Source organism: Pogona vitticeps, chromosome 7 (assembly GCF_051106095.1).
Source record: "Pogona vitticeps strain Pit_001003342236 chromosome 7, PviZW2.1, whole genome shotgun sequence".
Taxonomy (NCBI): Eukaryota; Metazoa; Chordata; class Lepidosauria; order Squamata; family Agamidae; genus Pogona; species Pogona vitticeps.
In genome coordinates this window covers 20,200,309-20,216,937 of record NC_135789.1, presented here as the reverse complement: position 1 = coordinate 20,216,937, position 16,629 = coordinate 20,200,309, and the positions used below count along the sequence as shown (strand labels likewise).

The 16,629-nt window shown below is 46.3% G+C and overlaps 2 protein-coding genes across 2 annotated transcripts in view; both read left to right on the top strand.

Annotated features, from left to right (window-relative positions):
• LOC144583991 (uncharacterized) overlaps positions 1 to 16,629 on the top strand; it is a 484,560-nt gene that overhangs the window by 48,437 nt on the left and 419,494 nt on the right. The window lies entirely within an intron of this gene.
• LOC144583992 (uncharacterized) overlaps positions 1 to 16,629 on the top strand; it is a 130,158-nt gene that overhangs the window by 18,590 nt on the left and 94,939 nt on the right. Inside the window, exon 3 of the mRNA XM_078378908.1 lies at positions 8,484 to 8,596. Within this exon, the coding sequence (XP_078235034.1) occupies positions 8,484 to 8,596 (113 nt within the window). The remainder of the gene's footprint in view (positions 1 to 8,483; positions 8,597 to 16,629) is intronic.

The window sequence follows — 16,629 nt, the reverse complement described above, 5'->3', positions numbered from 1 at the left end:
AGGGTTGGATTTAAGTTGGCTTCTGTCATAACTTATTTTTCTAATGACTCTATTAAGGTGCTCTATCCTCTGAAGACTGCAGCATGTTTGGAATTACCAGCAAAATTATAACTTTTGGTGCCTTGAGGGGATCCTTGGGGTAGATGTTAAAGCAGTCTGCTGCCCTGAGGGAGAGCATTCTTTTGAGTCCTCCCATCAGTTGCGCTGTCCTCCCAAATTAACAACAACAACATTTTGCAAAAGGATTGCTATTCCTTAAATTAGTTTACATATAATCCTTGGTTAGATTATGGCCTGACGTTTTTTGGGCCTGTGCGTTCTTTATCCAGTTTCAAAGTAGCCGCCGCACGTTCCTTTCTCCACATTTTTGTAATCCTGAAAGCGTTAAGGCAACTCTCAAACCATTCTTAAGGAGTCACTTTTTTTCCTACAGTGTTGTATTTGTTCCATGCGAATGTCATGCAGACCTGCAGCCTGCATGACATTTTTTCCCAGCTACAAATAGCTTTTTCCAATTCACTTAAGCGGAATGGTCCTGTGAGTTCATTAGTCTCCAGCTGCTTGTTTCTTTAAAGCTTAAACCCTAATTTCCTGGGGCAGTGTTCAGATCTCCCATTAACAAGGAGGAGTCCATGGGCTATTTGATTTGCTAGCCTTGGCCTCTTCCATGTTGCTGTGCCAGCTGTGGGGAGTTTGGAGAACACAAGGTTTTCTTCTTACACACACACTCACAGACACAGACACAGACACACACACACAGAGAGAGAGAGAGAGAGGTAAGAGATGCCTGTATTAAACTACTAAAAATAAAACAATTAATGCAGGCATTAATGATGAAGGGATTTTTACTCCATAGAAGCTTGCTGTGTACACACACACACAGACAGACACACAGACACACACAAAGGTAAGAGATATCTGTATTAGACCACTAAAAATAAAACAATGCAGGCTTTAATGATGAAGGGATTTTTCCTCCATAGAAGCTTGCATTAATTGTTTGATTTTTAGTGGTCTAATAAAGGTGCCACATTCTTCTAGAAAGGCAAGAGAAAATATTGAAGAAAAGAAAAACAATCATGTTATTAAGCTGTTTTTTTGTGTGTGTCCCCAATACGTTTTCCTGTGTGGACCCGAGCTGTATACAGGCAGGAACCCCTCCTTGTTGGACATGTCAACCTGGCATGAGCAAAGCAACCGAGGGATGGCAGGACAAGCCATTCTGCCTCAATGTGCTGACATGCTTTAGAACAGTGGTGTCCACCCTTGGCCCTCCAGATGTTCTTGGACTTCAACTCCCAGAAATCCTGGCCAGCAGAGGTGGTGGTGAAGGCTTCTGGGAGCTGTAGTCTAAGAACATCTGGAGGGCCAAGGTTGGACACCACTGCTTTAGAACAACTGAATCTGTGTAGGAATTTTGATTTTCATCTCATTTCACCGCCAAATATTGGGTTTTCCACAATAAGTCCATATGCTCTTTTCAGATTTTCATTGGTTCTATTTTTTATTGCTGCATGAGAGTGTTTTTGTGCAACAGCCCAATTCAGCATTCCATAAGGCAATTTAAAATAAAATAAAATAAAAATAAAAACTAGGGGCACTCCAAACAAAAAAGTTGTAACTGCACTTTGTATCGGCACTAAATTTAGCACGGATAGAGCAGGCAGACTTTTCTTGTGCAGTACAGGTGATGGTTTTTGAGTTATGATTATTCAAAAATAAAACTGTTTTACACCCCCCATGCAGGTATCAAGGACCTTTTCTGTCTGCAGATTTTAAAACAGATCAAATACATTGAAAAGACCAAAGTTGCTTACCTTGAAAGAGAATGGTTAGTCCCAGCCCCTTTTTTATTTTCTCTTCGTATTCCCCTCCCCCGCAACATTGCCCTTTTCTGATAAATTCTAATAATCCAAGATTCACCCTCTTACTTGACGCAACATTCCACTATGCTTTCCTTAATATCCCCAGGCCCTCTTGGTCATAAGAACTAGGGAGGTAAACAAACCTTGCTAAATTACTAGTTCTCTTTAAGACTACCTCCTTGGTATTTCTTATCATATCAGATTTCCTGCCTCCAGTGTCACAGTAAGTATTTTTCCTGTTGAAGTTTCTGCTATTTGTGCAAAAACGTCTCTGAGCAAAATTAAGGCCCTGTCTTTGTGGAGCAAAGTACACACACATAGAAGGACTGGTTGATTGATTAAAATGCAAACTACACATCAAAAGCTTCTTGTTTTTAAAAGCTCATAGAAGAGAACAGGAAATATCTACCGAATCTTATTTATTTATTTATTTATCTTGATGCATAACTTGTATTGTCATCAGGAAGCTACTGTTAGAAACAGGTGACACAAGATTTTATCTCCATCATGTGTTCAGTCTGTGTGCAGAACATATAGGAAGGCTGGACTAATTTAACAGGAAAGAAGAATGAAAATTGATGGAAGAAACTTCAATAAATTAAAGTTTTTCTCTTAATTCACCAGACAATTGTATAATGATAAAGAATAGTTGAAAGTACAGTATGTTAGTCCAGCCACAAAGCCAAAAAAACAAACAAACCAAAAACACAGTAATTTTGCAGCTTAAACAAGTGAACTTCTGAATATTTGTTCTGTATTATTTTTAAAGATTGTTTTAAAATATTTTTTACAACCAGACATATGATTCCTTTGCCAGTATGGATGCCTGTTTGGCCAGGAAGGAATTTGAAAGCTCTGCTCCCCAGAGTTAGCTAATTGGGTCTTAACTGGCAGATTGCCAGTTAAATTCAGATTGCCTTATCCACCCTTTGGCTGATTTCTTCTTTGAAACTCTTGATTCAGGAGCCTGGGCTCAGAAATCCTGAGGGAACTGCTCTGTGCTTTTATAATGCAGAAATAGTTTGAATATGCCTTGCAAAACTATCTGCGAATTCCCTGGAAGACTGTTGCTCAGTTTCTTTCTTTAAAGCAAGCTTTAAAAAAGAAAAAGAAGAAAACCTGTCTTATGATGGTTTCTGTAACCATCGTACCTGCAAGCCTGCTCCACAGACTCTCAGACTTATAGCAAAGCGGTTATTTTTTTTTCTTTTGGAAAGGTCTTTTTGGAGGATCAATATTTCCACTCCCGCAGCCTGGATTCTTTCCAAATAAAAAAGGGCTGGGGCCAAACATTATCTTTTAAGATAAGCAAGATTGGTTATTTTCAGTTTTTAATCTGGGGACATTAAGGGCCCCTTGTTTCTGCATGGGGTGGTGGTGGTTTAAAACAGCTTTACTTAAAAAAAAAAATCATGAGTTAAAAACCCGTTGCCCCAAATACGGCACATTGCAAGAGCACGCGGTCTGGTCCAAAGTCCAGTTTCAAAGTTATACATGTTTGTTTGGGCTGCTCCCCTTTCTAGGTTGTTGTGGTTTTGCAGCAGCTCCCATGGGCTCAACGAGCCAGCCATGAAGCCGAGGAGGGAAGCCGGGCTCCCTTCCCACAAGATGGATGGTGCCCTCGGGGGGGGGGGGAGTGGGATGGGCCTGCTGCCCTTTGCAACTCCTGGCTCCTCCAGGATGTTGGCATCTGGGCCATGGAGAGATAGATGGTCACCCACTTTTAGCTGATTTAATTGCTCCCTTCCATTAACCTTTGGCTGGCACGCCAGGGCCAGCACAGGACAGCCTGTTTCAGCCGCGCGGGAACCGTTCCAAGGGAAAGGCTGTTCCGGGCGAGTTTGCTTGTCGGGGGACTTGCTTCTCCGTTGCACCTTTTCTCTCCCTGGATGTGAAGGCTGGCAGGAAAATGTGGGCTCTCTTGGAGGGGGGGGCCTCCCCGAGGCATCTGGTGGGGCCCCTGGTGAGAGACAGGGAGCTGGACCCAAGGGGCCTGATCCGGCCCAGGGTGCACCTTCCGAGGTTCTGATGTTTTCTCCCTGCTCAGCTAGAAAGCCAGTCCCCGCAGGAAGCCTCCCTCTGGCCTGACAGCTGCAGGTGAAAAAAAGAGAAGGGTTAGGAACGGCATCATTTCTTTCTCTCCCTCCCCCCCCCCCAGGGAATTAAAACGGTGGTGGGATAGTTGAACGAGGAGGACCAAAGGTTGCAGTAAAGGTGATCTCAAGCCTGTCTTGGGATGCCCGAGAGAGGCCGAGATGACCTTTACCGCAGCCTATCTCGCTTCAATTTATTACCATTTTAACTCATTTGGTTGGCACGCTGCCTCATGAGGGAAACCCCGCTCCTCGTTAAGGGAGTCAACGGCAACTTTGACCATCCCAACAGGTTTAATAAGCGATCGTTTGTGCCAGAGGCCCTCCAGGTTGAAGGGCTTGGGGAGTGGCAAGGGGGGGGCGGTTGTCATGCAGCAATGAGCCCCTCCAGCCAGGGGTCTCGTCACTGCCCTGTGGAGGCCTTCGTCCCGCCTTGCCGCGTCCCCCTTCACCCTCCCTCAGCACCCCCCCCGGCTTCCCGCAGTGGCCCGTTGAGAGTCCAGTGTGCTTTTGGCACAGGCGGGGCTGCTGGTTCCGTTTCCCCTCGACATCGCTCTGGTCACGAAGGAAAGGGTTTCTCAGGGATATTTTCTGGACCCCGGGGCTCCATCGTGATCCATCCTGGGAGCGCCACCTGCCTTGCAAAGGCCTTGACGGGGATGCACCTGGGAGGAGGGCCCAAGGAGCTGCCCTCCTTCCCAGGGCATCATCATCATCATCATCATCATCATCATCATCATCATCATCATCATCATCATCATCACAAAGTGCTTATGAGGTCAGGAGAAGGCCCAGAATGGGATGGTGACGTCGTTTGTAGGCTGAAAACCAAGAAGAGACACATTCCAGCCCTCCTGCTCGTGGCCACCTTTTCCTCACCCACCTGCAGGCTCGACCACCTGACCCACGAAGCACAAAATTGCAGGATCATCAGATTTCTAGGCCAGGAGTCAGGGAACTTTTTTACCTTTAACCCCCCCCCAAAAGAAATTTATATAAGCCAACATTACCCCTTGATTTTTCTCCATATATTTAAGCAAGCTTGATGAAGCCACGCTTTTTTCCCACCTTAATTCAAGTCTTGCCTCTTCCTTTTTTTTCATAGTTTTGAGTCAGTCTCTCTCTCTCTCTCTCTCACACACACACACACACACACACACACATCCACCCACCCTCTCTCCCTCCATCCATACATTTTCTACATACATTTAAATAAGCTTGATGAAGCCCTCGGTCTCTTGCATCTTCTTTCCCTTCCTTCTCTTGCATCTTCTTTCCCTTCCTTCCCTTGTTAACTAGATCCTTTCCCTCCTCCTGCTTGCTTGCAGTCATCTCCAGTGGAAGCAGTCATTCACAAGCCCCAGATTAGTTGACTGCCCGGGGCTATTCCACAGCTGTAATCAATCAAGCAGGCTTATCTCTGATCTCTGAAAGAACAGATTTACAAGTGCCCTCCTGCAACCAAGGAAGTAACAGGGAGACATTGGGATTGACATAGCAGCATGAGAAAATATGGTGTCCATGTAGCATAGATGGGCCGGTTTCTTTAAAAAAAATAAGTAGAAAACTTGTAGGTTCTTCATCAAGCATAGGATTGAGTGGGCCCATATCCTGCTTTCTGTTTCCCTTTTAATTTCCTGACCACTAGGATTGTGGCTTGAGTTTTGTAAAAATTGCCTTTATCTGATGCTTTTACCATGTGTGCGTGCATGTGTGTGTGTGTGTGTTAAAGAGAATGTTTCTTGCTTACAAATTCTGGTCTCTGTTGATGGCCTAGGGCAGGCCTGGGCAGGATATTCTGGAAGCAGAGTGTGTTGTTTGAAACGTTTCAGCAACCGGTGGCTGTGCACCCTCTCTGCCAGCCAGGCGGTTGCCCTTAATTTAAAAGATGCAGCTGATGCAGGTGCTGAATCGGCACATAAGGCCATCATGCGTTTTGCTTTTAATTTAGAAGTAGAAAATATTTTTCCCCTTAGAGGCAATTAAGAATGACTCAGAAGGGTATGCATTTGAATCTGAAGCCTGTTAATTTTTTTTTTAGCTTCAGCGGTGTAATTACTTAAAAGGAGAAGCAAAGGGAGAGGATGGGAGTTTGTTGTGATCAAGCATCGGTAGGAGTCGGAAGTGTTGGGGAAGGAGGGATTCCCTTCTTATGCTCCTGATTCTTGCGACACCAGAGGGCAGGAACGGATATACGGTGTGACTGCACCATTCAGCCTGCCATAAGGCAACTCAAAAGCGAAGGGGAACCCAAACAGAAAAAAAAGATTATAACTTTGAAACTACAGTGGACCCTTGACTTACAGACGGCTTGACTTACAGACTTTTTGAGTTACAGACTTCTCTGGCCGCAAAATTTAGGTTTGACTTGCAGCCTGAGAATTGATTTACAGACCAGAAAAAAACCAAAATGGAACAAAAATGGCCTGTTACGGGATTAATCGGTTTTCAATGCACTGTAGGTCAATGGAGACTTGACCTACAGACTTTTTGACTTGAGAACCGCCTTCCAATACGGATTTAGTTCTCAAGTCAAGACCCCACTGTACCATTCACACTGGTGGACAAACAGCCCTGACCCTTGTTCTGGGTTTGGGTGAGGAGCTGTTAAACTGCTAGAAAGAGTGAGCATCTGAGATGGTCCCTTCCGTGGTGTCTGTCTGTGAAGGGTCGCGAGCAGAAGAGGGGATCCTGTAATAGACCCTCTGGATGGCGGCCAGGGCCGTCCTCAACTTCCAAGCTGCCCCTTGGCTAGGTAAAGCTTGGCATCTCTTTTTTCCTGCTGGCAACGTGAGCACAATATCATGCAGCAATATAGCGCCACTTCCTGGCTTTTTGAATCATGGATAGAGAAGCACAATATCCCACATTCATAAACCAGAGGGTTTTTTTAAAAAAAGAATTGAGCTACCCACTTGGATAGCAAGGGGTACAAAAAGGGATTTAATTCTCCCAGAAAAGGTGGGAGAAGGGGGAGCGAACCTCTCTAAGCTTTTTTTCCAGCTCCACTGGCTTAGTTGCAAGAAGCTGTCCAGTTCCCTGGACAGGTGGTGTTTGTTTCTCACCCAATTTTCCAAGGCAAGGGATTTTTTTTGGAGGATCCAGCCTTTGAGAATTCCACCACAACTGGACCTGATTCTCACCTCCTGGGGACTTTGACCTTTGAAACAGCTGCATTTCACCTTTCAGCTGGTGCTCGGCTCAAGCTTGGCTCCTCAAACTGTGTTCAAAGCCATGTTTTGGGAGAAATTTCAAATACACATTTTATATGCTTTCCCTCTAATCCTCCGCTCATTAGAGATATAACATAGAAAAGACTTACAAGTGAACTGTGGAGGTAAAGCAGCGTAGTTCAGAGCTAGACTCAGCCATCCTTTCAACTGTCTCCGAGCGATCCCTTTCTCAGGGTTTTGTAAATCATGTCTTCCAAATCATGGCTCCGGTTCTAACATGAGAAAGAAGAATGCCGGTTAACCTCGGAGCAGCAGATCCTGGAATCTGAACAGGCGTGACAAACTGGCTCCAGCAAGCCGTTCCTTCTCTGATTTCATTCTCTTTACTGCGATATGGGCCTAATAATGATAACTTCACAGGATGCGATGGAGCTCATTTCTCCAAACCGCCTGCCTTCCATCTGTTTGGCACTACAATTCCTAAGAGCCCAGGCCAGAAGGGAAAGATGAAATAAAAAAATTTATAGGGCACCAGGTTGGGGTTAGTTATTCTAAGGCTCATCCTGAGGTGGAAGCTCTGAAGTGCGCACCTGGATGGCAGGTGCATACAGGGATGTATACGAAGTACCTGCTGGATCAGGTCAAGGCTGCTTCTCGCCTAGGGTCTGCCGTGGCCAACCTGATGCCTCTGCAGAACCCACCATGATAGCAGCATGTTGCTCCAAAGAAACACCGGTCAAAGCCACCGGGTCTAGGAAAACGCTTCTCTTGAACCACCGTGGCGGAAGAGCCACTGCTAACCTTTTTACGCAGCTGTGCTCCCAGAGCTACCGCCTACAGGATGGAGTTGAAGCATCATGCATGCATCGAGACGAACCAGAGTCACAACTACATTGGCTGTGGCTCCAGGGATTCTAACACTGATTGTATTATTTTAATAATGACTGTGGTTTTGTTTCATTTGTTACTTTTAGTGCATCCGGAACCTTTTTAGTAGTTTGCAATGACAGCTCTTTAAAATTTCATGACGTAATGAATTAATTAACTCATTAGAGAAGGAATTAATCACACAAACTTATCTCAGGGCTTACCTGATGATTCTGGACTTTGTTTTGTTGCTACGTATCTTCCCATCTCGTGACAGTGAAACCAGGAGGTTGTCCTGTCGGTGGGAGAGCAGGGGTCTTGCAGAGAGGTCCATCTCCTAAATGTCTCTCCATCCCTTTTTTGTTTTTTCCAAGCAAAGTTCAGAATTACAACCTCCTGCTTTTTCCAAGCTTTTTTAGCAGAGCACCTCTTCTGTAAAGGACATTTTGAGCTCTTAACATAAGGGACATCTGTTACCCCTGCAGGAGGCAGAGAGGATGACCCGGTCCTTGGCGTGCTGGATGACAGAGGGACATGAAGGAGGATACAGGAGGATGCAGCGGACAAACAGGATGGCCGGTAACCAGAGCAGAAAAAGGTAAGAAAGAGGAGGCTGTGTACCTTGAGATTTGTTGGGAAACAGAGAGCAGATACAGATAGAAACCGAGGTAGCAGCTCTGTGGCACTTGCTTGGATCTACATTTGTATGTTGCTGGTAGAAAAGTAGGAGTCAAACATTAAGCAAACCTTGCGTACCTTGAGCAGTGCCATTCCCTACGTCGTGCATGCCTACAATTGTATAATCCGTCTGAACAGCTGTAGTGACACAGTGTAGTGATGCCTTATTGTAGGGAAATGTCAGCTACCCCTGCCCTGCCTCTTCCACCCCCCTCCAATTTCTCTTTTGAAAGTGGCAAACTTTTGGAGTTGAAGGCCAGCAGGATCTGGAAGGCTAAAACTTGCCGGCTGTGGATGAAAGCCTTCACTCTCCATCACGTCCCGTAGGGCTTAAAACAGGAACCGCAAAAATCTAGTATCTGTGTGTCTTCTGTTGTCCTGGAGAAAGATTAAATGAGGGACAGAGTCGCGGCTCTCTAGAATGTCACATAGAGATCAAGAAATGGCACGCTGTTTCATAGCTGCGTCTTCTTGAGGTGAAGGGAGAGGGGGGATTATATACCACTGTCAGCATGCGCGGCTGTGATGTGGCCAGTTGGTGGTACTGATCCTGCAGACAATGCGTTGCTGTGCCTCTGGCAGAACTACCTTGTGGCAGAGGTGAGGAGCCGGGATGAAATTGGCGTTTGGGGTCTGGATAGGAACAGCTCAGTCATAACTGGATGCTGATCGGTGTGCTCACAAGAACAATGTGTTACCGTCCTTCCAGCAGCAGAAACATCCAGAGCACAGACGATGGACAGAAACATGAACGCATACATAGTGGCGCTTTAGGTGCTGTCCTGGAATGGTAGCGCATGTCACAGCAGCCATCATCCTGGCACAAAGAACCCCAACAACCAGACGTCTTACTCGCAAATTATTATCTCCCGCAGATCCCACGCAGTGGGGAACTGGGTGCTTGTTGGCTAGTTGGCTGCGTTTGCTCGTGGTAGGGAATATTTGTTAAAGTCTTCATCCTTGTTAATGTTGGCAGTCTCATCACAATAAAGACAACTCAACAAGGACTTTTCCAGCTCTGGGAAATTCCTCACTTCTCAGCAAGAGTAAGAGAAAAAAAGTGCTTCTTTCTTCTCATCCTTAATTTGCTTTAACTAATCTGCAAAACTAATACCCTTTCTGTCCAAGAAGCGCGGCGCGCGCGCGCGCACACACACACACACACACACAAAGAGCTGGAGCAGAACGACTATGAAAAGACACACAGCTCCTCCATCTGATGCATCACATCCTTTGACAGGGATTGCAGCAAAGCCACAGCCTTCCTCATTTTACAACATTTTCCTAAAGCATTTTTGTTGCCGTTTGCTTAATTAGCCCAAAAATTGGGCTGCACTCATTTTCTCTTGCCAGAGCACCACATAATACTTCCTCCTCCTACAAGGTGAGGGGAATAATGATTGCAACCATCAGCCAAGAAAGGGTTTAGACCCCTTGTGTGGGGAATGGCTTGTTATCTCTGGCGCTGGCTTACACTTGAATGAGTATATCAACCTGATGCCTTAAATGCTGTAAAGATCAGTTATTTTGTTGGTGTGGGAAGTCTTTCCTGCGATTCAGATGACAACTTTGTGTCTTTGTTGTGTTCAAAGTTACCGGCACCGGTTCCTCACCTCGTAGCCCCCTTTTGGGGGTGATCCATACGTACCTAGGCACGTCCTTTGACAACAGACATGCTGTACTTCCCCATGGATAGATCTGGAGACAAACCAGCTTGGCAGACTCTCTTGGCGTGGGCCCTTTGCGAGTCAAGTCTTTAAGCATCCATAGGTACCCCATTGAAGTGGCACAGTAGGTCTCGGGTTGGTGCAGTCCCATAAGGACCGCCATGAGAGCATTCCCAACCTCCCAAAGACTCTCCTTCACATGCATGCTCTTGCGCTGGTTGCAAAATCAGTCATTTTGTGGGTTGCTCTACGGCGGGGGGGGGGGGGGAGGGCAGGCCTAAAAACAAACAAACAAATACAAAAAACCCATTGTTTGACTGTCCTTCTGCAGACGTTATTTTCTCATCAGTTTTTTACCACTGTGTTTTAGTATGTTGCCAATTGAAGACATACTACAATGAATGGCTTGAGTTTTTATGACGGTATTGACATAAATGTTGTGTTGATGTGCATTGTGTTGTGTTTTGGACATGTTAGGTTTTCACTCAAGAAAGCAGCAGTTGCTGACTATGGGATCCCTCCTACCCCCCCCACCCCCACCCCGGCTCACCTGGGGAGGTACTTCTCAGGCTGGCAATGGTGACAGGCGGGCCGTCACACTGAGCGCCACGCGGACCCACGGTCTTTAAGTGGGACCAAACTTGCTTCACCCCCCAGTTTTCGCCATCTTTTGGAAGATGATGCCATGGGCGAGGGGGGCTCTTCCCCCATTTGCGAAAGGGACCCTGTGAGCCACCTATTATTTGGCATGGGGCTCTTTGAAAAGGTCACTTGAAAGGTGTTACATCATTTAAGGTTTCTCCCCCTCTTGAACACTATGCAAAGTTTAAAGTGTGCAAAAGTGCTTTTTAATTTTTGTTCTTCGTGGATTCTCTTTTGCTTTTCAAAGGCATTCTTTTATTTCTTCTTACTGTAAATCCCTTTGAGGCCTATTTTGGAGGGACTGTGGTGCTACACCAAGAAAGTAACGCACATGACCACACCGTGCGGGACCCCAATAGGACAAGCAGGACCTAGGAGGGCCACGCCAGCGCTTGGGAAGGGTTAAGACTCTCCCCCGGGCACAATATGTACAAGGGGGGCTTTTGGAGAAGGCATTTTGTGTGAAAACAGCCAAGAGTCTTATGGCACATTGGTTGTAGCCCAGCATGTACAGGTACCCATATCCCTGACAGTATAAAAACTTGCAGGCTCCTGGTCGATTCGCCTCCATTCGCTTTATCGAACGCCTGAAGTGTTGTCCTTAAAACAGCCTCCAAGAGTGCTTGTAGGGGGTCAAAAGAAAATTAAGTACAGACAATGTGAATTGCATTGCCAACAGTGGCTGGTCCCTCTTGTCAGTCGTTGCTGATGATCACACAAATGCCTGCTGGTGCGGGGAGCTTCCCAGAGGCCTCCAGAATACAAATCCACCATGTCATCAATGTCTTGAGTAGAAGAGGAGGACAACAGCTGAGAAAATATTGCTTTATCTTAGCCAGGATAGATGCTGGCATACTGTGGAGCTTTGGCAGTGCCCACCCTTCTGAAGATATATATTCTCAGCCAAGCTGAAATAATTGTGGCCAAATACTCAGGAAGAACTCTATAGCAATGCATTCATCCAGTTTTCCTTATGGATCTGCTGGATGGATCTGACTTTATCTTTTCCCTCTAAATAACTAGTCCTTATGAATGAGGGAGTATTGCAGTATTTCAGGGAAACGGACAACAGAAGACACAATAGCTATCGTGAAATATTGAATGGTTATTATGTTAAATATAGCACCTTTATTATTTGGAGTAACAGAGCAGGGCTAGAAAGAATAGGTGAAAATTGTTGCAGAATTTTCAGTTTCTTTCAAAATTCCCTTTCGTTGCACGGTAAAAGATCATAAAGCAGAATAACTTCAAGTTCCTCGGATGGTCCATTCCTTTCCCATTAACTGGCAATTACAGTCTCAAGAACTCACTCTGAGACAGTAGGAGGAGAAAGAAGAAAAACATTTCATTGCTTGTAGTTTTGAACAGATGAATAGCAAGCAAACAACATTTCTCCCGAGAGACTAAAGAGAGGGAAAGAGACACTCAGCAGAGGGGCGGGGCTTCCTTTGAAGGCCGTAAGGAACCATTGGTTAGTGCTGATAGATTGACAGTCACCGCAGCCCAGAAAAGTCCCCTCCCAGCCACACCGAGTATAGACAGCATGCATGCTTCTAAAAACTCCACCAGAAATTACAAGGAAGAAATTTCAGCTAAATGTCCCAAAAAAACGTTCAGATACTTTGAACCCTATTGGGTGGCAGAGGAGCCTTCTTTGGGAAGGCAGGATTTCCTTCAGTGGAGATTCCTAAACGATGGCTTTAATCCAGCAGGTGGTCACAATTGGAGTCGGCCAGCACTGAATCAGTGAGTCAACACCTCTGTAAGTTCCATTGATTCAGTGGGCCTACTCTAGTTATGACTTAAGTCCTGGATTCCAGGCAGAAGCAGTACAGTACAGTACAGAAACCTTTATTGGCATGCTGCATAAATAAAACGATAAAACAATAAAATACCGGGGAAAGATTCATTACTGGGGGGAGGAGGAACCAGAACATCAAAGTTGGGGCCCCTCGTTTTGGGGGAACATGTTGCGGCGTCTCTGGATAATGGCCTGGACGTATCTGGCGGTTGATAGAGTGACTTCCTTGCTAAGGTCACCTAGAAGGTATTGTATTTTCCTCAGGTCTGCCCATCCGGAATGAAGGGGGAGAAAGACCATCTGATGTGACAGGCGGATATCCTTGTAGAGTGTACAATAAAATAGCATGTGCTGCAGGGATTCAGTCTTTCCCTGCCCACATGGGCAAATTCTCAATTCTGTTGGTAAGCCCCTATACCTGCCCTGCGCTAGACTTGATGGTAATATGTTACATCTAGCGAGGGTGAATGCCCAGCGGTCTTGTGGCTGTTCTAGAAGATGAAGGTAGTTGGGTCTGCATCCGAGGGTGAGAGGTAGCTGGAAGTACAGCGGAGAGCAGACTTTCAGGGCCGCGCTAAACAGCGTTTGTCCTTCTATGTCCAAGACCCTGTTTTTGATGGTTTGGAAGACCCTAGAGGGGGGTATTGAGCCCATTAGGTCTGGTGACAGCCCTAGGGTCTTGATTTTCTTTAAGAATAGGGCCAGGCCTTTGGGTAACAAACTGCCAGGCAGAAGCTAGACGGCCACGTGTCGGGAATTTTATAGTTGGGCTGCATCCATGAGATGACACTTAGCCTCTTCTTCAGAGTGCCAGCTCTTTCCAGAGTGCTTCAACCCTAGACCACCAGTGCCAAGAGTTTGGCGTTCCAGCCCAACAGCCTCCGAAAGGCTGTCCTTTCCGCCCCTTCCCTGGACCAGTCTCCTCTTTCCAAGTGTGGAATTGGAACGGACGGCCTCTCACGTCCCTTTCAGCTTCCAGTATCTTTGAGTACTGAATCGTCTCCATCCATGAATCGGGGAGAAGGGACGAACGATGGCAGGATCTGCAAGCCCAGTCATTATTTGCTGCTGCCTCATGCGATGTCATCAAGAGAGTATTTGCTGATCCAAATAAACTGCTCCCTTTGTAAGCAGACATATGGTGAAATAGTCTGCTGTAATGGTATCGACACAATAATATCCCTGGCAGGGACTCTTGTCTGGGGAAATTGTCATTTTTCCTTGGGCTTTTATATGAAATGTAATGCATTCCAGATGGCAACTGCAGTTTATCTTGATTTTGCTGGATAGTTAATTTTATGCCTTGCAAAAAGCCAGTGCAGAGGGCTGTGGGATTCTAATAGTAAAAAAACACCTTTCTCAGGACTTTTAAGTCCCTTTTAGTTCTGTTGACCTTACTTATTCTCTTGGAAATAATGGTGACATCAAGCCCAAATATTTGAAGCACCGTTGGACAGGCACTTTTTGCTAAAGAAAAGAAAACCCATAAAATGATCACTTTCCTCTTTATAGACCTACCCTTTCCAAAACACATCTGGTCGGCTAATTAATTTTGGAAGGCAATGACAAACAATTACTTTTATTAACTACTACATTCAGCCTATGCTGTATTTCATATGGTTTGCAAGTATTTATAATAGGCTGCTACATGGAATCCATGGCTATTGCTTAATTTATTCTGCCCTTTCTGTCGTCTTCTTCTTCTTTTTGGCATTCTGTATACTTTTTTTAAAAAAACACGACATTTTTTCAGGTCAAAGCGACTGGTCCCGAAGGAAACCATTTGTATTAAAAAGTTTGCAAGACAGCCCAGGTAGGGTGGGTGAAAGTGAGAACGACGGGGCCTGCCTTTTGGCTCCCAAACTGGAGTACATGAGAAATGGGAGAGGAAGAAAAGGGAGACCTGGAAGAAGGGAGAGCAAATCGAGGCGACCGGGACAAGGGAGTGGGGTTGTGAGAAGGCGGTTAGCTATTCTTAGAAAGGAAAAAGCTGGTTTGGACAAAGCGGTCCACGTGGATTTTATATTGTGAGAAAGTGGGGCACTTTCCCAACTATAAAGTTCAGACTTTTTTTTAAAAAAGTAATTCAATTCTGTTACACTTTAACAAATAATTTGTCGCCTTAGTTGGTAGGGGCAACAGCTTATATCCTCATCCTCCTCTTGGAACGGCAGAACTGGAGTGAACCCTATGGATCCTTGAGTCCCGTGGCTGTAAAGGAGGCCCAGAGAGGAATCGTCCAACAGAGAGGAATCGCTCTGCAGCCGGACACCTTGACGCCTGAACTCTCCTGCCAGCTAATCATCTTGTGGCTGCAGAGCTGGATGGGACCCTCTGGATCATTGGGTCCAGTCCCTGTCAAGAAGGCACATCGGGGGGGGGAATCGAGTCCCCAACCTCTGGCTCCACAGCCAGATGCCTACACAGCTCAAGTTCTGTTAGGATCCTTTTAGAAATGACTAGAAATTGCCCTTAAAATAGACCTTTGAGACCTGACTAGAAAATGGCACTCGTCCCACTAAAAAAAAGGCCTTTGTTCCCCTTGGCTCTGTTGTTGTTGAAATGTGGCTGAACGACAACCTCAGTTCCAAAGAAGCTGCTTTGTAGCTTGACAGATTCGCTAGCACGGTTTGTGCCCCTCAGAGAGCAGGCCGGCGGTTTTATTTGGGGACCCCCATGAAGGTGACCTTCCCGGGTCTTGCCGGCCGCCCGGCTCTCCTCTCGCACGGTGACCGGATGGCGTTTGGGAAGTTTGGCTTGTGTGTCTGATCCCCCCCTGGAGAGTGAGTCAGGCCTTCGGGACAGGGTTATCCTGGACCGGTGGAGGCAAGCGACCCGGGGAGCCTTCTCCGTTCCACCCAGGGAGTGGGGCGTCCTCCACCCATGGAGCTTCTCGGAGCTGCAGACCCAGATTTTTCAGGGCTCCAGGGGGCGTGGAGAGCTGCCAGGCCCAGGCACGGCTCGCTTTTCCACCATCAGTCGGCATGAAAAGACACCAGGGACGGAGGAAGTGGGACTGCTCTGCGTCCTTTCCTTACTCATTTCGGATGCCTGGAGAGGGCCCGAGAGGGCCCAACTCAACCAGCCGTGGGGGATCAACTAGGCCACTGGTTCTTAACCTTTGTTACTCGGATGTTTTTGGACTGCAACTCCCAGAAGCCTTCACCATCAGCTCTGCTGGCTGGGGCTTCTGGGAGTTGCAGTTCAAAAACACCTGAGTAACAAAGGTTAAGAACCACTGAACTAGGCTTTGCTTGAAGCAAGGCTCCTTCTAGCCGTGGGAAGCGGTTTCTTCCAACAAACCCTAGGGATGCTTAACCCACATTTCCGGATTCAGACAGTATTCCAACCATTGGAAAGCCATCCAAGCCCAGAGTAATTTTTCCAGACTCTGGCTCCCCAGATGTTGCTCCAAAATCCTTCCTGACCATTTATTGGGATGATAACTAAGTTCTAATACTTAGAACCTAATGGTATCAGGATATGTGCCATGAAGTGAAGGCCTGAGGAAGCATTCCAGCTCTCTCTCTCTCTCTCTCTCTCTCTCTCTCTCTCTCTCTCTGTGTGTGTGTGTGTGTGTGTGTGTGTGTGTGTGTGTGTGTGTGTGTGTGTGTGTGTGTGTGTGTGTGTGAGAAGAACGCAAGAGAATATTTGTTATGATTCAGCACAGAAAGAAACAGATCTCAACTTGGACTGCTTGTGGAGTGGTCGGCTATGATGCATTTCCGGGTGATCCCATGGCAGATGTGAAAACGCTCTCCAGCCTGGCTCTGATTCATGCCCAGGGTGGTCCTTTTTGGTCTGGCTGAAAGGTTTCTACTCGGAGGTGGATTGAAGCTCCTG